Here is a 21,890-nt window from a genome sequence, read left to right on the forward strand (position 1 = left end):
GTAAGAATTCACTACAATATACTTGGGTCCTTAGGCATAGGTCCTTAGTAGATTCTGTTTAGCACTATCTAAACCAGATTCAAATATCAGCATTTACATTTTAATTTAATATTAAATTAAATATCTAGCATTGAAAATTTTGATAGAAACAGCAAGAGAATGCAATAGCATTTTCTTAAGCCTCCTCCTTTGTGTCTTGAGTTTATTGTTATAGACTGCAGAGTGCTATGTATTTAATGGTTATAATTGTTTGATAAATATATAAAGGAATGAAATTTAATTTCTTTGGAATGATTAGTTCTTGGTATCAGTTTTACTTTGAAAATATTTTTTTTTCTTTTTAGGATCTTCCTAAATACTATGACAACTGTCCTTTTTTCTTCTGGTTTAACACATCTTTTATACAAAATAACAGATATGGATATAATATAAACCTATAGAAACAGCCTAATCTTCAATGTCTATGTATAAGGTGTAATAGCAAGTCTTTTCCTAGTTGTCACGAACTTTATAGAAAGTAAAAACTCCTCAAGCCACCATTGACCATTGCCTTACTCCTCTTAATTTGGTTATGTTAAAAATGCAGTGGTTGTTGAGACCCACTGTTGCAGTATCCTCAAGGCCCATGCCATAGGACTGTGTTATGAGTTCAAAAATATTATAACCAGATCTTAAGTGTGATAGCAAATTCTTCCCAGAGAAGTTCAATATGAGTCTGCTCAGTACTTTCAGTATGTCAGGTCCTCAGCAGGTGCTGATTTACCAATGACAAACCACCACCAAATTTTGTGCTGAAGTAAGGCAGTACCTAGGGAGGCTTCAGCTAGCTGAAAAGCTGACTGACACACTTATATCTAAGAGAAGTTATAAGACACAATAAGTATTACGGACTACAGCTAAAAAATATCATTAAGTAATAACTTCCCATTTAAATGTGGCTTTCTAATAACTGAATTGGGAAAACTTTCTGAAAAATTATTAATTGGAATTGGAGATTATTGTTCCGAAAAAAACCTTCTGCCATATATTTGGAAACTCATTTTTCAGTCTAGAAGTTATCCACTATAAGTAGCATTTTGTTCTGTGGTGGTGAAAAATTGAGATTTTTTCTAATCAACCATACTCTTCAATACAAAAGGAGAAAATATTTTTTAAATGATTTAGGTGAGAGTTGAAGAAGTGGCTATGATTATATGTGGCATGAATTGATAGTTATTGTTACATCCAGTCCTAATCTTTTCTTCAGATGTGGACTGGATCTAGTAACTCCTTAAGTCCAGCAAGGCAACAGTAAATTAAACCTGTGGTCTACACACCTGTAATGCATATATGTTTAATGGATTTTGATAGAGTGAACTTTGGATTTGATGGAAATTTTTTACAATTTTTTTTCTTGGATGTATACAAACAATAAGCTTTTTCTTCTAACATAAGCAAAGTCCCTCAAATAGTGAGAGCTGGGTGGAGCTTCATTTGATGCTGTTCCTCAAAAGTGGTTCTTGCTAAAGGATACAGTTTTTTTCCTTTAAAACACCATGTTCATTTTTTTTTTGAGACGGAGTCTCGCTGTGTCGCCCAGGCTGGAGTGCAGTGGCGCAATCTCGGCTCACTGCAAGCTCCGCCTCCCGGGTTCATGCTGGGATTACAGGCGTGAGCCACTGTGCCTGGCCTATCCATTTCCTCTAGGTGACATAATTTGTTTGCATGGAGTTGTTTATAGAATTCTCTGAGGATCTTTTGTATTTCTGTGGGATTGGTTGTAATGTCATCTTTGTCATTTCTGATTGCACTTATTTGGTTCTTTGTTTAGCTATCAGCCTATCGATCTTGTTTTTTTAAAAAAAATCTAATTATTGGTTTAATTGATCTTTTGTGTGGATTTTTGCATCTAGTCTCAAAAAAAAAAAAAAAACAGCACCTCAAAAAACACTTCATTTCATGCTTCTCTAATTTTATTGTTTCTCTTCTGCCAGCTTTGGGGTTCGTTTATTCTTTTTTTTTCTAGTTCCCTTAAGTGCAAAGTAGGAATATTAACTTCAGATATTTCTAACTTCCTGGCAAAGGCCTTTAGTGCTGTAAACTTTCCTCTTAACATTGCTTTAGCTGCATCCCAGAGATTTTGATATGTTTTGTCCCTATTTTCATTAATTTGAAAGAATTTTTTTATTTCTGCCTTAATTTAAATGTTCACCCCAGGAGTGATTCAGGAGCAAGTTATTTAATTTCTATGTATTTATGTATTTTTGAAAGATCTTCTTGATACTGATTTCTATTTTTGTTGCACTGTGGTCAGAGTGTGTGCCTGGTGTGATTTCAAACTTTTTGAATTTAATGAGGCTTGCTTTATGGCCAAGCATGTGGTTGATCTTACATTATGTTCTGTGAGCACATGAGAATGTATCTTCTGTGTTTATTGGGTAAAGTGTTCTGTAGATGTCTATCAGGTCCAATTGGTCAACTGTCAAGTTTAAGCACAGAGTTAGTTTTCTACTTCAGTGATCTGTCTATTGCTGTCAGTGGGGTGTTGAAATCTCCTGCTATTATTGTGTGGTTGTCTTAATCTTTTTGTAGGCCAAGAAAAACTTGTTTTATGAATTTGGGTGCTCCAGTATTGGGTGTGTACATATTTAGGCTAGGTCTTCTGGTTGGATTTTGCCCTTTAACATTCTATAATGCCTTTCTTTGTCCTTTTTATTGGTTAAAAACATGTTTTATCTAACATAAGAATAGCGACTCCTGCTCTTTTTTGTTTTCCATTTGCATGATAGAACTTTCTTCATCCCTTTACTTTCAGCCTGTGGATGTCATTAGGAGTGAGGAGCGTTTCTTGAAGACAGCAGATGATTGAGTCTTGTCTTTTGATCCAGACTGTCACTTTTTGCCTTTTAAGTGAGGAGTTTAGCCCATTTACATTCAGGGTTAGTACTGATATGTGAGATTTTCATCCTGTCATCATGTTGTTAGCTGGCTGTTGTATGGACTTGTTTGTGTGGTTGTTCTGTATTGCCTATGAGCTATATGCTTAAACGTGTTTTGTGGTAGCAGGTTCTTCCAATTTCACGTTTAGCACTTTCTAAAGGATCTCTTATAAGGCTGGTCTAGTTGAAATGAATTCCTTAAGTGCTTGTTTCTCTGAGCATTTTATTTCTCCATCACATATGAAGCTTTTTGGTGGGATATGAAATTCTTAGGCCGGGCGCGGTGGCTCAAGCCTGTAATCCCAGCACTTTGGGAGGCCGAGACGGGCAGATCACGAGGTCAGGAGATCAAGACCATCCTGGCTAATACGGTGAAACCCCGTCTCTACTAAAAATACAAAAAACTAGCCAGGCGACAAGGCGGGCGCCTGTAGTCCCAGCTACTCGGGAGGCTGAGACAGGAGAATGGCGTGAACCCGGGCGGCGGAGCTTGCAGTGAGCTGAGATCCGGCCACTGCACTCCAGCCTGGGCGGCAGAGCAAGACTCTGTCTCAAAAAAAAAAAAGAAAAAGAAAAAGAAATTCTTAATTGGAATTTATTTTCTTTAAGGACACTGAAAGCAGGTCCCCAATCTCTTCTGGCTTGTAAGGTTTCTGCTGAAAAGTCTGCTGCTAGCCTGATGGGCTTCCCCATGTACATAACCTGGCCTTTCTCTTCTGCTTCCTTTAAGACTTTTTCCTTTTCCATTGACCTTGGTGAATCTGATGACTATGTGCCTTGAGGATGACCATCTTATATAGTATTTAGCTTGGGTTCTCCGTATTTCTTGGATTTGCATGTCAACCTTTCTAACAAGATTAGGGAAAGTGACATAAACTGTATCCTCAAATATATTTTCCAAGTGTTTATTCTCCTTTTCTCTCAGGAATGCCAATGAGTCATAGACTTGCTCTCTTTGCATAATCCAATATTTCTCAGAAGTTTTGCTCATTTTTTAAAATTCTTTTTTTATTTTTGTCTGAGTTGGTTAGAAGAGCTCTGAGATTCTTTCCTCAGCTTGGTCTGTTCTGCTGTTAATACTTCCACTTGTATTATAAAATTCTTACAGTGAATTTCTCAGCTATGGAAGTTCAGTTTGGTTCTTTCTTAAAATGGCTATTTCATCTTTCAGCTCTTGGATCACTTTACTGGAAACCTTGGATTCGTTTTCAGCTTTCTTCTGAATCTTGATGAGCTTCCTTGGCATCCAGATTCTGTATTCTACATCTGTCATTTCAGCCATTTCCAACTGGTTAAGAACCATTGCTAGGGAGCTAGTGGACTCATTTCGAGGTAAGGGGACACTCTGGCTCTCTGAATTGCCAGAGTTCGTGTGCTGATTCTTTCTCATCTGAGAGGGTTGGTATTCCTTTAACTGTGGTGTAAGTTGAGCATAGTCAGTTGGCTGTATTTCTTCATGTTTTCCGAGGGCCAAGACTACATGCAGGGTCTTTATTTGTGCTTGAATTCTTAGCTTGGTTTTACAGGAAGGTATATCAGCAAACTATTTTTGTAGTTTGAGCTGAATTCCAGTAGATGGCACTTAGGAGTAATGGTCGGTAGATAGATCTTAGCCCCTGGGCTTCTCTGTATTTCCTGGTGTTTCTGGCTGTGCTCTGCAGTACAGTGGGAAGCGGGTGACCACCTCATCAGGTCCGCTCTTGGGCCCTGGGGGAGCCCCTTCCAACCAATGGCACTGTGCCCGCGTTTCTTTTGTCAGGTGTGCTCCCTCAGGCAGAGGCTGAGGTAGGGAAATAGGCCACCCTTTTCCCGCCAGCTGGCCCTGCATAGGGAGGCACACCCACTGCTGTGGTAGCCCACAGGTTCATGTAACAGCCTTCTCAGTACTCTGAGAGTGTGGGCTCCTCTACTGCTCTAGTGCCTGCTACAGATCTCGCCTTGGCACTCCCAAGCTGCCACACTGCAGCCCCAGGGCAAGCTCAGGCTTTTTGTTCCCTCCTCAGCTTAGGGACAACAGGAGTGTAGACCCGGGCAGTGGCAATGGCAAAGGGCCTATCAGTTGCCTCTGGGGACTCTACCCCAGACAAATGCAAAACCACAGCCAATTGTTATCAGCCAGGGTTGGGGCAGCTGTGCGGCTGGGCCCAAGCTGGGGGCCCTGCCTGAAGAGCAGGGAGGTCAGGCAACCCGACCTAGAAGACAGTCTGGCCTCTCTGTAGGATGCTGAGAAAGTAGTCAGGCTCTTTGTTCCCTCCCTAGCCTGAGGGAAGCAAGAGTGGGTACTGTGGTGGCAGCAACTGCAGAGGCCTGTCAGTTGTCTCTGGAAGCTCCCTCCCAGAGAAACACAGAGCCACCACCAACTGGTGATCAGGCAGGAGCTGTGCTGGGGGCCCAAGCCAGGAGGCATCCTGCCCAGTGAGTAGCAGCAGGACCAGAGACTCATGTGGAAAACGGTCTGGGTTGCCTTCCCATATGCCAGCTGTGGCAGTCTGGAGGCCCATGGCAGCTGTTGGGCTTTTTGCTCCCTCTCCAGCCTGAGGGCAGCAGGGGCACAGGCCACGGCAGGGCAGAGGGTCTGTTGGTTATTTCTGGGAGCTCCATCCCAGAGAAATGAGGGCTGTGACCAGCTGGAGTGTACAGGCAGGGGGTAGGATGGCTGCGATGGAGGCCCAGGCCAGTGGGGCTTGCCTGGCAAGGTGCAGCGGAGGTGAGGCCTGCAGTCTGTCCACTCCTCAGCACCATGGAGATGGCCCCTAGGGGCACATGAGAGAGCCTGGCCTACCTTGGCCGGACTATGGCAGCTGGGGCCATAGCAGCTCAGTGATCCACATTGGCTTGAGCAGTGGCTCTGCCCAGACTCCAAGCAGCTCTCTGTGTCAGTCTAGAGCCCCAGGGTGTGTGTGTGGCGGGGGGAGGGCAAGTGGAGTCATGGACGATCTCCTGTGCCCGGGGATTGCAAATGTCCATGGCAGAAGCGTGTGTCCCCAGGAGCCTTCACTCACTCACCCTTTCCCTGCTGTAGGGAGCCTCCCCTTGCTCTGCACCAATCCCAGGTGGGCGGTTGTCCTGCCTTACTCCCCTCTGCTCTCCGTGACTCACCACTGCTTCCTTGATGAATCCCAACACTGCCTGCTGGATGATCAACCTGAAGAGCTCGTGTTCACTCACCACTCTGTCTCCTCTTGTGAGAGCTGCGCACACGAGCTGCTTCTAGTCAGCCATCTTGGCACTTCAGATATGTGTTTTCTTAAGTAGAATTTAGTAACTTGGAATGGAATCATCCAAAACTTAAGAGGAGACAGTTTAACTATTTTTTAAAATAGAGGGATAAAAACAGGTGGAGGGAGAAAGTAATTCTAGTGAGCCAAGTTCCATAACTTCAGTGCATAGAAATATTTTTGTCACCTATAGTGAAATTACATCAGGTGTCTTGCTGACTGAATACAATGCTTGTTGCAATAAAACCGCTGCCTTGAAACACTACTACACATCACTCTTTAACATTCCTGACAGTTGGTTCCTAACATGGATGTAAAGAACTTCAATGAAATTCATCAGACTCAAATATTAAGTAAATAATTTAATGATAGAACACTGAAATTTCTTTAGACACAGTATTTTCAAGTTATATTTCTGCCTGGAGTACAGGTATGAAATAGCACAAATTGGACTCTGAATTAAGCAAACAGAATGAAAAAAACATTCTCCCGACCTAAGCTTCCATTCCTCACTCCCACTTGCCTCAGACTCTTTCTATTGAAGATATATAAAATCTCTAATGGACGGCCTGTGGGAAGATTTACTGCCAACAGGGATGACTGACTTGTTTCTGGGCACTGAGCAGGGGACTGTGGGCTCTGAAGCAGTTTACTTCCTGTGGAAAGCCAGTCCCATTTATATTTTGCTTCAATTCAGGCCTATTCAGATAAAGCACCACTCAGTAGCTACTGACCATTTAAGTATGGAGAGAAAAGCAAAGTAGAAAAATGGTTTTCACTTAAAGAAAGAAAAAGCAAATGGAAGACCAGCCATAATAGCCCTGTGGCACAAGAGACATAACAGGGATCTCCTCCCCAGATGTCCCCTGCTGTTTGTCAGTCCCTCATGTCCCTGACCCTCTGGCTTCTGGCTCTATGACTACAGTTGCCACAGAGGATTCATAGACAGCAAAAAGCTTAAGGAACCTGGAGGTCTTGTATCTGCTGACAGAAACACATACATGGTATGGACTCTTATTCAAATTGTTAGCCTGCTTGCACTCAGTATACAGGCTGCTTAGGAACACTTTACTGGAAGATACCCTGCTGGTCTTGGAGCAGCACAAAATGACAAGGTTAACTTTAGTAGTGACAAGAATGACCCTCTTATACCATATGGCCAAAGAACAGCTGTCCATCCCCAAGTCTATGGGGGATCAGATGAAGTGTGGAGTTTGGTTGGTTGGTCAGTGAACACATATATATGGCATGGTTAAGTACAACTGCTTTTCTTTTCTGTTCTTTTTTTGAGACAAAGTCTTGCTGTGTCACCCAGGCTAGAGTGCAGTGGTACAATCTCAGTTCACTGCAATCTCCGCCTCCCAGGTTCAAGTGATTCTCCTGCCTCAGTCTCCTGAGTAGCTGGGATTACAGGCGCACACCACCACGCCCGGCTAATTTTTGTATTTTTAGTAGAGATGGGGTTTCGCCATGTTGGTCAGGCTGTTCTCGAACTCCTGACCTTGTGATCCACCCGCCTCAGCCTCCCAAAGTGCTGGGATTATAGGCGTGAGCCACTGCGCCTGGCCTACAATTGCTTATGTTGCATTGCTTTATAAACTCATATCCCATATACAGTCATCATTAAGACTTACTGACTGCCAGTACCAAATGGAGAAGCCTCCAACGCTGTAAAAGCATGGCAAGATAGGCTTCAGGATGGGTCAGCCCTGACATTACTCACTATGGAGTACAAGCACTGAGTTCTTTCTAGTTCTCTCTGAGAAAGGATTTCACCCACGGTCACACAATCACCAAATAGGGAAGGAGGCTTCTCTTGGCTTTGGCTCTCACTGTTCCTTGGAAGGGTTTCTGATTGGTGGAGGCAGAGCAGACAGTGAGTGGTCCAAAGTGGATTGATGGCCCCAAATGAGCCAACAGAACACCCAGGAATCCTACCCAGGCCAGGACCCAGAGACAAAAGGTAAGAGCTGTTGCCAGCCACCTAGGTCTTCATCAAAGCATAGCAGCACTGCCCACCACTCAGCCCCTTCCTCAATCTAAAGCCCAAGAGGGGAAGTTCTTCGGGAGAGAAGAGAAGCTGGTAAAGGCCGTGCTCTTTCCCAAAGGCCTGACCCTCTGGGCCACCCCTAGCAATATAGTCAGTGTGGAATATGATCCCACCAAGAAAATGAATGGCACTATTTTAAAAGTAGAGCATCTTGGGGAAATCTAGGATGCCTACTCTGAAGCTTTTACTCAAGTGTGGAAGCCACACCAGTATGCAGGTATACTGTCTTACAAATCTAGAAGAATATTTTAGTTTTCAAGTACCCCATGAACAGTTTTTTAAAAATTCAACCACTGGCTAGGCATGGTGGCTCACACCAGTAATCCTAGCACTTTGGGAGGCCGAGGTGGGCAAATCACTTGAGGTAAAGAGTTCAAGACCAGCCTGGACAACATGGTGAAACCTCGTCTCTACAAAAAATACCAAAAAAAAATTAGCTGGGCATGGTGGTGCACACCTGTAATCCCAGCTACTCGGGAGGCTGAGGTGAGAGAATTGCTTGAACCCAGGAGGCAGAGGTTGCAGTGAGCTGAGATCATGCCACTGCGCGCCGGCCTGGGTGACAGAGTGAGACTACATAACAAAAAAATAATAATCAACCACTTAGAAAAGTACATCCATTAAGCAGACCCTACATCTAGAATGAGTTAAGCAACCATTTATAAGCATCTTCATGAGAAATGATCACCTCTGGGTTTTTCTGATATTTGAAATAAACATAGTATTTCCCTCAACACATAACTGTCCAAATTGCATGTACAAGTGGAGGTTGTAGGAACTACATTCTGCCTTTTGAATTAGGTGCATAAAGCTACTGACCACTCTATATTTTACTAAGAGCAAGAGCAGTGACTTTTCTATTTCAGTACGATTATGGGCAGAAACGATATGATGCAAAATAGAGGTTCTTCCATAAAGTTTAAGATGTAGGGTAGAAGGGAAGACAAAAAGCGAAATTCCCAAGAAATCAGAATAACTTCAAACTGGTCTTGTACTCCAAGAAACCCTGAGATGAACTGTAGTCCTCAAACACCTGTGCTTGGCTCAGGCCCACCAAGACACTTCAGTATGCTTCCCACTGGTTCATCATCAACTTCCTGCTATATTCGTAGGCCAAAAAGAGTGCTCCATTGGCAGGGAATGCTCGAATCATAGTAGGTTTCAGTCCAGAATATAAGGCCGTTATTCCTAGCAAATAAAAGGGCGATCAAAGACTGCACCAATCCCTCCTCTGGGGACACCCACGCAGCTGCACAGCACAGGTATATTTACACAGGCAAACCCAGACAGCAGTGCTGGAAACCAACAAGTCACGGAAGGATGCATTCCCCGCTTTCCCTAAACAGACTAACAGAAACAAGGCCAAGTATCAGGTCTCCTGGCAAAACTGACTGATGCTCAGGTAACATACCCCAATTCCATGCTTGGTTCACGCTTAGTACATGATGCGGCAGAGCTGAGGCCTGAGATGGCCAGACGGAGGCAACTATGGAGACAGAGGTGGCAGCAGCTCTGCAGCTTCACCTGGGCAGTGGCAGGAGCACCAACCTTGAAGCCAGAGACCTGTTTATAGTATTAGTGCTGCCCAGGGTGGTTATGAAGATTGAATTAGATAAGGGAGGAAGGTGTAAATACTTTGTAAAACTTTACCTGTCATACAGATTTAACGGAGGATTACTATGAGTAATAGACAAGGTATCTGTGCTCTATTTGGGACACAAAGTTTCTGTGTTACTGTCCTCTTTCTTTTTACAATCAAAACAGAGAAGTTCATATCTCAGATTTTTTTTTTTTTTTTTTTTTTTGAGACAGAGTCTTGCTCTGTCGTCCAGGCTGGAGGGCAGTGGTGCGATCTCGGCTCACTGCAAGCTCCGCCTCCCAGGTTCACGCCATTCTCCTGCCTCAGCCTCCCCAGTAGCTGGGATTACAGGTGCCCACTACCATGCCCAGCTAATCTTTTTGTATTTTTAGTAGAGACGGGGTTTCCCCGTGTTAGCCAGGATGGTCTCAATCTCCTGACCTCGTCATCTGCCAACCTCGGCCTCCCAAAGTGCTGGGATTACAGGCATGAGCCACCGCGCCTGGCCCATATCTCAGATTTTAAGATGTATATGGATGCTTGAAAAACAGGTATTTACTCACCTTCATTTTTCACAACATTTATAAAGGTTCTGATAAATCCTGCCTGTTTTCCAGACATGGAAAGAACTTGAATTCTGGATTTAATACAATCTACTGGGTATACAGCAAGCCAGAGGCAAATCCCACCAACTCCACCACTTAACATCAAAGGGACAGGGCCTAGAGAGAAAAAAAAAAATAGCAAATGGTATTTTGTCTCAAGAACAGCTGATGTGACATTTCCAGAGGTCAATGTAGTAATGGCTGCAGGTAGATGAAAATAAAAGTGCTAATGCTGCAGAATACAATTCTTTGAGGAAACTGTCAAAGCTCTTGTTACCAAGCTCTAAGAACACAAGGTTTTGTTTGGTAGCCCAGGTCTACCCCTGGGTTGTGCCAAGTACAAGTTGTATTTAGTTTGGTCACTGAGGTATCGAGGGCTGGCCCACATGAACCAGCAGGCCTCCAGTTGAGTGGCAACCCCCTACAGTGGGGAGAAGACAGGCCAAACACAATCTATGTCTTTTTTCAACTTTCTCACTCCTAAGTATTTTAATAGCCCTGATTCTTCCTTTACCATTAAAAGCCAAAATTGTTTTTATTAAACATAGCAGTTAAGTCTGGGAGCTTGACTAACCACAGAATAGATTCAACACACACTGAGGGAGATGGTAAGAAAAACTCACTTATGTGAGCCAAACATCGCATGTAGTGATACCAACCAGCTAAACATGATAAGCTACAAAGAACTATGGTTTTCGCGGCTCTCAAAACACTATTAAGATTACCAAGTTCTAAGCTTATTTCAAGATTATTTATAGGTGATTCCCCAATTGGGAAAGTCATTTCTGGATTTCCTCTCCCCTAAAATAGATCCAGAAAAACTAACAAACTTTATTCCAGTAAGAAAGTTTGGGATGTACTGCTTCAGGCCCTGTCCTAAGGAAATTATCAGGCCTGGAGGGTGGGTGCTATCAACTGCCTGCCACCATGTTACCTTCTGGCATCCAGAAGCTTCCCTGTGCCAGATGCAGCCACCAATGTGGGGAGGAGAGCACAAAGGAATCCACAGAGAATCCACAGAAACCACACCTGTAAGGAGCAGACGCCATCACACCCCACTGCTGTCAATGCAAACACATTTACCTAGTTCATCTTTTGATCTCCCTGATGCAAAAAAGGACCGGCTCAATTCATAGCCACCAAAGAAGAAGAAATAGCCCGGTACTTCTCGAAGTAAAGTGCTTGAGAGTCCATGGTAGAAGCCCAAGGGGCCATCCTTCCTAAGGATACTTTTGATGACAGACCACACTGTACTGGGAGGAAACACAAAGAGCACGGTTATGGCAGGTGGGAAGGAAGAAAGGACAAGGGCATTTGCAACCAGTTAACAGATCTGATCAAGCACTAGCAAGGAAGAAGCTGATTTTCTAAATGAAGAGCCAGGAACTGAGACTACAAGGCATCCTTCTGTGGGAAGGAAATTTATTTACAGGAAGGAATTATCTAAACTCAGCAAGCATAAAATGGCATTGTATTGCCCGGTCCCTTATCACCGTGATTCCTATTTCCTCAATCTTTCTGGTGTGTTTTTGGGAAATCTGTTCAGGTGCTTATAGGATTTGTGTTGTTTTAGTGCAGAGAAATGAGTGAAGGAGTAAATGTTGTTTGAAGGCAAGACAAATTCTGAGAACAAGTTATAGCTCCTGTTATGCAGAAGCACCAAGAATTTATTTCTCAGAGCACCAGGGATGCAAGAGAATTTCTTCTAAGCAGATCACAGCCCTGCTCCTATAGCAGCCAGAACACAGAAAACTTTTTGTCTGACTCCCCTTCATAATGGGGGGCTACCAGGGCAGGTTTATCCCTGCTAAAAACAGGCCAAGAAATCACATACTCAGTGCAACTCAGTGAATCCCTCTCTCCTCACTTTGTTCTCAGCGAGAAGGGGACTTGGCTTGGATAGATAAAGGATCAAGTCCCAAGGTAATAAAGGCCACAGACGTTTAATAACTATTTTCCTTCTGAGAGCTTCAGAAGGCACTGTCAGGTATTCCCCATCAGCCAGCCCTTCCTGCAGCACTGCTACATGGAATTTAACAAAAGTAATGCAGCTCAACACATCCGAGGCTTAGTCCCAAGTTACCATAACATATGCTTTGTGTGAACAGTGCTAGACCTCAAATACAAAGTCAGCTGATAATTCAAGGTGTCTATCTGCCTAAGTCCTTTGGATATAACTATTACTATCTTTTAATTACCTTGAATTACTTCCAAGGGACATGAGGGCAGCTTCCTGGGTGTTGTTAAGGTTCTATTTGTTAATCTGGACACAGGTTACAAAGGTACATAAATTGTATCACTAAATACAGAACTGCATACTTGTGACTTATATGTGCATTCATGATACTATGTGTATATTTGAATAAAAAGTTTTAAAGACTTATACTCTTGGACTTCTACGCAATAAATATTAGATTCAAGTTGGTTGTAATGTGTCTCAAGGGTGTAGAAAACAGGGCACTCTTCCAAACCCCATTCTCACTGAGTGGGGACTGATCCCTGAAAATGGTCAATTTATCTACTGCTTTTTTCCAGCAGATTTATAGGCTTTGTTAACCACAGCAATATCCTTGGTCAGAACTCGGCCAGATGTCAAGGTAAGTAGGCAAGTTTTGCAATTAATAAGGCACAATAAATTAATAAGGATAATAAATTGCTTTCCAATTCAAGTAAATCAAATTGTATATGACACAGCACTCTCAGAGGATAATGGGAATGTGTTTTCAAGAGTGAGCTAGAGAGTGATTTAATCATTGAAGAGTGGCTATGCTTACAAAAGTATTGATTAATGTTCTCAGAACTTGGACCATTTGCAGGTACACTTGAAGGACTGGGGATAAGTGGGGGTAAAGAAAGCTACCTCTAGGAACTGGGGCAATCAGCCTGAATACCCATGTGAAACCTGGAAATGGGCACCAAATATTCATCTCAGAATCCAAATTGGCACTTATGAAGGCTCAGGTCTAAGGCAAAGTTCAAAAGCCACCCACTATGTACCTCCAAAAATGGTTGAAGATCATGCCTCATGTTTCCAAGAGGCCAAAAAGGGTGTTAAGCTCCTAGTTTCTCCAGTTCTGGGGTATTAAATATCTGTCTAAGACTTTCTGTGCAGTGGATGGTGGGTCTAATCACAGCCAATCCTTTCAGAAAATCTCTGACTGATAGGGGAAAGCATTCTAGAAACAATATTTTGAGTAGATTAATCGGTTTCCACATCTGCCACTTTAGTACAATATAAAATGAGAAATCATCCAATTCACTAGGGCAATAGAGACCTGACGTTTGTGCCCAAGTGGTGCTTACTTCTGGCTTTTGGCTATCTTTCCTGATGTCTCCATCTCATACATGGTCTGCAGCCGGCACTTCACGAGCTCCGTGGGGCAGAGCACCAGTGCAGCAAAGGCAGAGGCGAAGGAACCGGCAGCTGCATTCTGCAGATCACTGAAAGCACACAAGCAGACAGTTACCCCTCAGCTTCTTCATTCCTTCGGCACCCACCACATGGAGGGCACTCTGGTGATAAAGCAGGGTAAGGAGCTGGGTGTGAGGGCATGAACCTGTGATTTCAGCTACTCAGGAGACTGAGGTGGGAAGAGCACTTGAGTCCATGTGTTCTAGGCTACAGTGCTATGACTGCATTCCAGCTTGGGCAACAAAGAGAGACCTCCATGTCTAAAACAATGATGGAAGGAAGGAAACTTGCATGTGCTGTTTCATCTAAGGATCCCACAACCCTGTAAGGCAGACAGTAGCACCCCAATTCCCTATGGGAAGTGACAGAGATGAGATAATGTGGCCAGTCACACAGCTACTAAGTGGCAGTGCTAAGATGTGAACCCAGGTCTTCCTGACTGCAACACCCGTATTCTTTTGATTACACACAGCACTATGGACTGAATTTTATTCCCCCAAGGTGATGGTGTTAGATGGGGCCTTTGGGAATAGTCAGGTATGGATGAGGTCATGAGGACAGGGCCATTGTGATGGGATTAGTCCCTTAGAAGAAGAGGCCAGAGAGATCGCTCACTCTCTGCCATATGAGGACACAGTGAGAAGATGGCTATGTTCAAATTAAGAACAAGCCCTCATCAGACACCAGATCTGCTGGAACCTTGATCTTAGACTTTTCAGCCCCTAGAACTATGAGAAATGTTTGTTTTAGTCACTCAGTCTGTAGTATTCTGTTATAGCAGCCAAAGCCAAGATACATCGCGACATAACAAAATAAAACTCCACAAAAAAACCAAAGGCAAGGAGAAAAATATTACCCATAGTCCCCCACTGAAAAACACGCACTATTAATACTTCAGTGTATTTGCCCTAAGTTTTAAATGAAACTAGGCTCTAAGACTATCCCCACATGCCCACAATCCAACCTGGAGCAGCCAGATGTGCAATGTAACTGCCACAGATGAAAACCCAGAAAAAATTTTAACCAAAAGTTGCTGCATCGCAAAAAGATTTTCCAGTTCAGCTGATGACCTACCACCTCAGCAACACAGAAGAGGGTAAAATGGTGCCACAGGAGTGGGTGAAGCCAGTACAAGTCTGCAAGCTCAATGGTATTAGGTGAAATGGCTAAACTGGAAATCTAAACTAGGCAGCGCAATGAATGCACAAATACAAACACAGAAACATTCGCCTCCTGTATGGATTTAGTACCAGCTGCCAAAGATCACTAGCAGGGTTATGAAACTGGAATCCAGTAAGAGTTCAAGAATATGGGGAGGCCAGGCATGGTGGCTCACACCTGTAACTCCAGCACTTTGGGAGGCCAAGGCAGGCAGACCACTCGAGGCCTGGCCAACATGGCAAAACCCCACCTCTACTAAAAATTAGCCATGCCTGGTGGTGCACACCTGTAATCCCAGCTACCCCAGTGGCTGAGGCACAAGAAGTGCTTGAACCAGGGAGACGGAGGTTGCGGTGAGCCGAGATCATGCCACTGCACTCCAGCCTGGGTGACACGTGAGACTCTTTCAAAAAAAAAAAAAAAAAAAGGATTTGGGGAGAAGTCTGAGAAGTGTTTCAAAAGAAAGGCTTCTCTGTGAGTTCATGGTTCACGGGAGTCGGGATAGAAGGTCCCTTCCAGCCCCGGAAGAGTGTTGCATCATAGGATCATGACTGGCATTTGGGGTGGGACAATCCTTCATTGGGCAGGAAGGACTGAACTGGTTCCCTGACACCCATTCAATGCTGGCATTGCGCTCTCACTGGACAGCCAAGATCGCCCTCACAGATTTCCAAAAACCCCCAAGGGTGGGTGAGAATCTCCTCAGTTAACTACCCAGGTAGAGAGATAATCCCCTAACAATTTTTCTCCAAACTGAGCAAAAGCACAGACGGAGCCGGGCGCAGTGGCTCACACCTGTAATCCCAGCACTTTGGGAGGCCAAGGTGGGCAGATCATGAGGTCAAGAGATTAAGACCATCCTGGCCAACATGGTGAAACGCCATCTCTACTAAAATACAAAAATTAGGGGGGCATGGTGGTACACACCTGTAGTCCCAGCTACTTGGGAAGCTGAGGCAGGAGAATTGCTTGAACCCAGGAGGCAGAGGTTGCAGTGAGTCAAGATCGCACCACTACACTCCAGCCTGGCAACAGAGTGAGATTCCATTCTCAAGAAAAAAAAAAAAGCACAGATGGACCTACCATATTCAGGGGTACTAAAGTTTTTCCAGTGTTAAAGATTAGTATAAAATCAAGGTGGCGCTAGTCTTGGCCCTGGTTTGCTAGTCCCTGGCGGTCTAGCTTCTGTGCCATGGCCAGATGCAAGGGGGGGTTCCCAGAGGCTGAGCTGGCCTTTGATACACCCAAATCTTTCAGAAGACTTGGCCTGGAGTGGGGCTTTCTTTCAGTAGGAAGACACTGCTTGCAGTGCGGACTTCCTTTTGATGTTAAAGAATTAAGCCTAAAACCATTAACAAAGAAGAACCAGGTACACAAATGTACTTGCACACGCTTTTATGGCTTGTGGAAACCATCCGATGCTGTTCAGTCCACTCCTTTCCCTCACTTCACTCCTTAGCAGCTTGTTAGAACCAAAGCTTAAAATGGTTTCTGCTGTCTTTCAGTCTGCCTGCAGATCCACAGTTGGCCTCCCTCAGGGACTCTCTGTTAACCTGCAATAGTCAATTAGGAGCATTAACCAGGGTCTGCCAAGTTTGCCAGGACAAAGGTGGCAGTCAATAAATGTAGAAGTCTATTGAGTTGAAGATATAATAATGGCTCAGACATCTGAACGAACACCAAGCACATTATAGTGCAAGGACACGGTCAAATCAGATATGCAGTGGACTTTGGCTTTCCAATAAACACTTTCGTCGACTAGTGCACAGAAGGAGGTGCATGGGCCCCTGGTTCTGCACAGAGTACGAATGTGTAGAACTGGAATTGAAATGGTAATAAGTATCGGATGGGATTTTGTAAGAATCATCCGTTTGTCATATATTCAACAAACATGTACCTGAGCACTCCTGCTGTGTAAGACCCTGTCCAGCAAAACGTCAACGCAGAACAACACTCTAGGTCATGTTGAAACCGGGAACAGACAAATATTTACAATGTGATTGCAGAAATTCACCACAGGCTCTCACAAGCAGTTCTTTCCTTTCACTGCTCCTGATTAATCTTCTCTCTAGAACTGACCCTTATAAAACATTCCAGACCCCCAACCATGGTCTGATGGAAAGGAGACTGGGCAGGAGCTCAGAGGACCCAAGTCCAAGTCCTTAGCGGGGTGACCTTGCGCATGTCAATATCGGCACCTCAGTTCCTCCATCCCTTAGAGAGAGAACATCTGCCTTGCTCTTCTCACAGGATCACGGGGCTACAGAGACATGATATACATGTCAGAGCTTTGTGGACTCTAAGAGAGCATTTCCCCAACAGGTAACAGGCAAACACTGTTCCTCAGAATGGAAAAAGAACAAAAAGGCCCAAGCTCAAAAAAGATGAGCACTGGATTAGACAAGGTTAATCAGCATGGTTTATTTACTGCAAAACAACTAAGCATCTTTTCTTTTTTTGAGAGACAGGGTCTTGCTCTGTTGCCCAGGCTGGAGTGCAGTGGTGTCATCTCACTGCAACCGCTGCCTCCTGAGCTCAAGCAATCCTCCCACCTCAGCCTCCCCGGTAGCTGGGACCACAGACGTGTGCTACCACACTCAGCTAAGTTTTGTATTTTTTGTAGAGATGGGGTTTTGCCATGTTGCTCAGCTTGGTCTCAAACTCCTGGGCTCTAGTAATCTGCCCACCTAAGAATCTCAAAGTGCCGGGACTACAGGCGTGAGCCACTGTGCCCAGCTTTAAGCATCTTTAATGAACTAAATACCACATACACTACATGAAATAAATGTACCCAGGGTGATTTTTCACGAGAGAGACACTGTGACGTAATTTCCCAACTCTTTCTTAAGGACACCCAGCAATTCAGTGTTCTGAAAGTAGTGTGGGGAAATGCAGCTGTAAGGTATTAGATTGTTCTCAGCAGAAAAGCAATATGCTCTTACCTGTCCTTCACTTTGTTCACAGGCTAAGGAAGCAAGAAAGCGGAGGGGCAGGCAGGGCCAGATCCCCAGTGGTTTCACTCATCCACGACAGAAGTCACTGTCTGTCCTGCGGCTGGAGGGGCTGCTTTGCTCAGAAGACACAGGTCTTCTCCAGAATCTCACGTGGCTGCTTACTGTTCCCCTGTCTTCCCTCCCCATTTTGTCCTTTGCTAAGGAAACTGAACTGAACTGAAGTCCAGGTCTTCTCTAATAGAGTGTCTCTCCTTCAACAGGGAACAAAACTATAGTCGCCTGTGGTTTTTGCTTCTGTTCATTCAGTCTCCATCATGGCACGCCACACTCTCCTGGTTTGTGCCCTGCTTGTTTCTTTACTGCCTTTCTGCCTGCCCTTTCTGTGCTGGAGGCTCATCTCATTCATGCTCAGCCCTCCTCGCTGTCTACACTGTCTTCTTGGGCAATCGTATCCAGTCCCAAACCTCAAGCTCTACTCATCATGGCAGAATTCCTGCCTAGAAAAGGGCACCCTTCAGACCTCCAGGCACCTCCAGAGAACACTGCTGTGCACAAGGAACCGAAGTCAGTTGTGTGGGACCCGCAGCTGCAATCAGGTTTCAAACTCCTACTGAAATAACTAAGACTGCCCTTGGCAATCTTGAAGCTTATATAATAATTTTAAGTGGTAGAAAATAAAATCAACGTTCAAAGCAGGGATAGCTAAACATCCCAGTGGTTTCCGAATTCTCTTTAGTCTCTATATAATAAATACCCAAGGCAAGACCAAGAACGCGGCAAAGTCTGATGTTTTGGGAAGATCTGGACAGAGAAAGGTGGGTTCCCTTGTATCTTTGCAAACATTTCCGACCCTTCCTAAAACTCCTCAAATTCATCTGGCTCAGACAACCTCTTCCAATACTCTGCTTTTTGCTAATGAAAGAAAAGCTAAAACGTGGATCATAAGCGGCATCTACAGTTTTAGTGCAGCATGTCTGCTGACGAGAGGTAGCACCGCCAGCTGCATTTGAACAGCATTCTACTGGAGAAAACTGAAACCGAAGGGCGGTTCGTTCTCAGTGGTGGATGATGAGCAGGTCTCCTCTGTGGCGTGCATATGTGGTTTCCAAGTTTTATATGATGACAATGTATAACTTCATAAATAAAAGGAAAGCAGTTATTTTTTAAAAAGGAAATGTTCTTCCACATAAGGCGTCAGTAAAATTGTGACCTTCCAACAGTAGATTTTTTTTAATTTTTATTTTTTGTAGAGATGGGGATCTTGCTATGTTGCCCAGGCTGGTTTTGAACTCTCAGCCTCAAGCCATTCTCCTGCCTTTGCCTCCCAAAGTGCTGGGATTACAGGCATGAGCCACCATGCCTTGCCAGTTTTGTGGGGTTTTTTCAAATAAAATAAAGTGTGTGTCCTTGACTCACCTCAGCTTTGCCTGCTTGTCCAATCCAGCCACTTTCCGCACCACCTGCTGGCAGAAGCCATAGCACATGAAGAGGACTGAGTTCTCAGCGATGTTGGCGATTAGTGCTGGGCTGGTCCCCTTGTAGAAGCCACGGAAGCCCACCTGGGAGTAAGTCTTCAGGCAGCAGTCCGTGAGGCCCCGGTACAGGTCAGGGAACGTCTGCATCTTCACTTTCATCGTGTCAAAGGGCTGCCCGGTCAGTACACATGCTGTGCCCCCTGGAATCAGGACAGATGACTGCTCTAGTATGAGGCTACATTTCCATTATCTATGGAAAGAAGGCACAGGCAGCCTATCCCAGAACGTACCCCTGCTTCAGTTCATTTCAACCTCTTTTCCTCCAAAACCTTCCAGCCATGTCCAGTAAATGATTTACAGCAGGTCCTTGATGTGCCTGGCATCTAAGTCGCACCCTGAAGGAGCTCATGCCAGGCAGGGGAGAGAGACAGACGTGTGCTCAACAGTGGCAGACAGAGGATGCAACAGTGCAGTGAGCATGTAGGAGCCTGAGCAATAAGGTCAGAGGGACTATGGCTTTGCTGCGAGATCCTGGACAAGCCGTGTAACTTCTCAGCTCCTCATCCATGCCACCTCATAGGGTTAGCATGAGGATTAAATAAAAATGGAGGAAAGCTCAGCACAGCACCAGCTACGTAAGTGGTTAGTAACCAGCGGCTACCGTGGGCGCGAGAAACGGAAACCACAGAAAGGGAGGGGAAACCTAGGAAGACTTCATCACTCACTTTGCCTAACGCCCAGTGGGACTGATCAGACCCGGCACCACAGAAAGGAAACAAGGAGTCTGGCTAATTAATCCCCAAAGAGCTAAATATTTCATTCTATAGAAAAACCTCTTTAATTTGAGCTCTACCGATTAATAACGTGTATTTAGAGAATGGACTGAAATTTATTTATGCTTAGCTTAAATCCTTTATTTATATACTTTTATAAGAATATTAAATACAGCAAAGTCTACATTGCACAAAATAATTTTTTTTTTTTTTGAGATGGTATCTTGCTCTGTCACCCAGGCTGGAGTGCGGTGGTGCAATCTCAGCTCACTGCAACCTCCGCCTCCCAGGTTCAAGGAATTCCTGTGCCTCAGCTTCCCGAGTAGCTGGGATTATAGGTGCCCACCACCACACTTGACTAATTTTTGTACTTTTCATAGAGATGGGGTTTCACCATGTTGCCAAGGTTGGTCTCAAACTCCTGGCCTCAAATGATCCTCCTGCCTCGGACTCCCAAAATGCTGGGAGGCGTGAGCCCCCATGCCCAGCCACGTGAAATCATTTTAATAAAAGTTCTAAACAGAAGAAAAGGAATGAACTGTAACCACCCTACAACATCCCCACACCCTGTAGTAGGGTTGGTGTCGTGGGAAGTCCCAGTGGTTAGCATTTACCATCTCCTCCTGGACCTGAGAGGAGCCCTTAAAGCTTCATCAAAATACAAAAGAAAGCTTATAGAAAATATTTGACAAATGCAACTTCCTGACTTTGACATTATACATAGTTATTCCATCTAAACTCTGGAAAGTGGAGTTGGGGGAAGGGATATTAAGAATAATTCTCAATTATTTATTGGCAAATAAGCCAACACTTCTAAAGAGTCTGAAAACCGCTTGATCTCTTTTTTTTTTTTTTTTGAGACGGAGTCTCACTCTGTCACTCAGGCTGGAGTGCAGTGGCATGATTTCCGCTCACTGCAAGCTCCGCCGCCTCCTGGGTTCACGCATTCTTCTGCCTCAGCCTCCCGAGAAGCTGGGACTACAGACGCCTGCTACAACGCCTGGCTAATTTTTTTGTATTTTCAGTAGAGACGGGGTTTCACTGTGTTTGCCAGGATGGTCTCGATCTGCTGACCTCGTGATCCGCCCGCCTCGGTCTCCCAAAGTGCTGGGATTACAGGCATGAGCCACCGCGCCTGGTCTTTGATCTGTTTTTTAAGCAACAAGCAATATGATCTGTGTGAGCCCATCGTTACTGTTCATTTCTTCCAGGAGAGGAATGACCCACTTCTGCCTTTAATTGCCAAATAATCCCCAATTCTGAATTAGTGGAATATAAGTTAAGATGATTTTACTATGATTAATCCCGAGTCATTCTCTCCCAGGTACTGCTGGGCTAGGATAAAAAGATATCTGAATGACATTAAAATAATTTAATTATTCCAAGAGAAGAGGTGACAGAATGTTTTAAGTGGGTGCATAATTCAGAGACCCTGGATGCATATAAGCTGCATCTAGCCATAAAGCATTTAATTCAGCACATTCATATTTTAAGTTGATCATCTTGAACAGTTCAGGCATCACAGGTTACTAGAATACACATTTGCTGTATATCTGGGATAGTTACATTTCCAACAGGGAGAAGGGGGAGGCTAATGAACGTACAAATGCTAGCAACAACTGTCGCCCGTCCTCTGCGAGGGTAAGCTAACTTCCTGTGTAATTTACCACAAATGACATGGTCATGGCGCTCACTGTGCCCTCAAGTGAGAGAAGACTGTTCTGAACACCAGTACCAACCACGGA

The 21,890-nt window shown here is 44.4% G+C and overlaps 1 protein-coding gene across 7 annotated transcripts in view; it reads right to left on the reverse strand.

Moving 5' to 3' along the window:
* SLC25A15 (solute carrier family 25 member 15) overlaps positions 1–21,890 on the reverse strand; it is a 42,108-nt gene that overhangs the window by 11,913 nt on the left and 8,305 nt on the right. For 3 of the 7 annotated variants that reach the window (XM_023208884.2, XM_023208886.1, XM_023208885.1), the window contains exons 3-7: positions 19,314–19,572; positions 13,674–13,811; positions 11,454–11,623; positions 10,329–10,487; positions 6,484–9,374 (exon numbers count right to left, since the gene is read on the reverse strand). In XM_023208884.2, coding sequence (XP_023064652.1) covers positions 9,250–9,374; positions 10,329–10,487; positions 11,454–11,623; positions 13,674–13,811; positions 19,314–19,572 — 851 coding nt within the window. In that variant the 3' untranslated portion in view covers positions 6,484–9,249. Of the gene's footprint in view, positions 1–6,483; positions 9,375–10,328; positions 10,488–11,453; positions 11,624–13,673; positions 13,812–19,313; positions 19,573–19,662; positions 19,978–21,890 lie in introns of those variants that run through there. The other 4 variants (XR_002731006.2, XR_002731007.2, XM_023208888.2 and 1 more) reach the window with 2 other exon arrangements.

The sequence above is a fragment of the Piliocolobus tephrosceles genome, chromosome X (assembly GCF_002776525.5).
Source record: "Piliocolobus tephrosceles isolate RC106 chromosome X, ASM277652v3, whole genome shotgun sequence".
NCBI classification, from domain to species: domain Eukaryota; kingdom Metazoa; phylum Chordata; class Mammalia; order Primates; family Cercopithecidae; genus Piliocolobus; species Piliocolobus tephrosceles.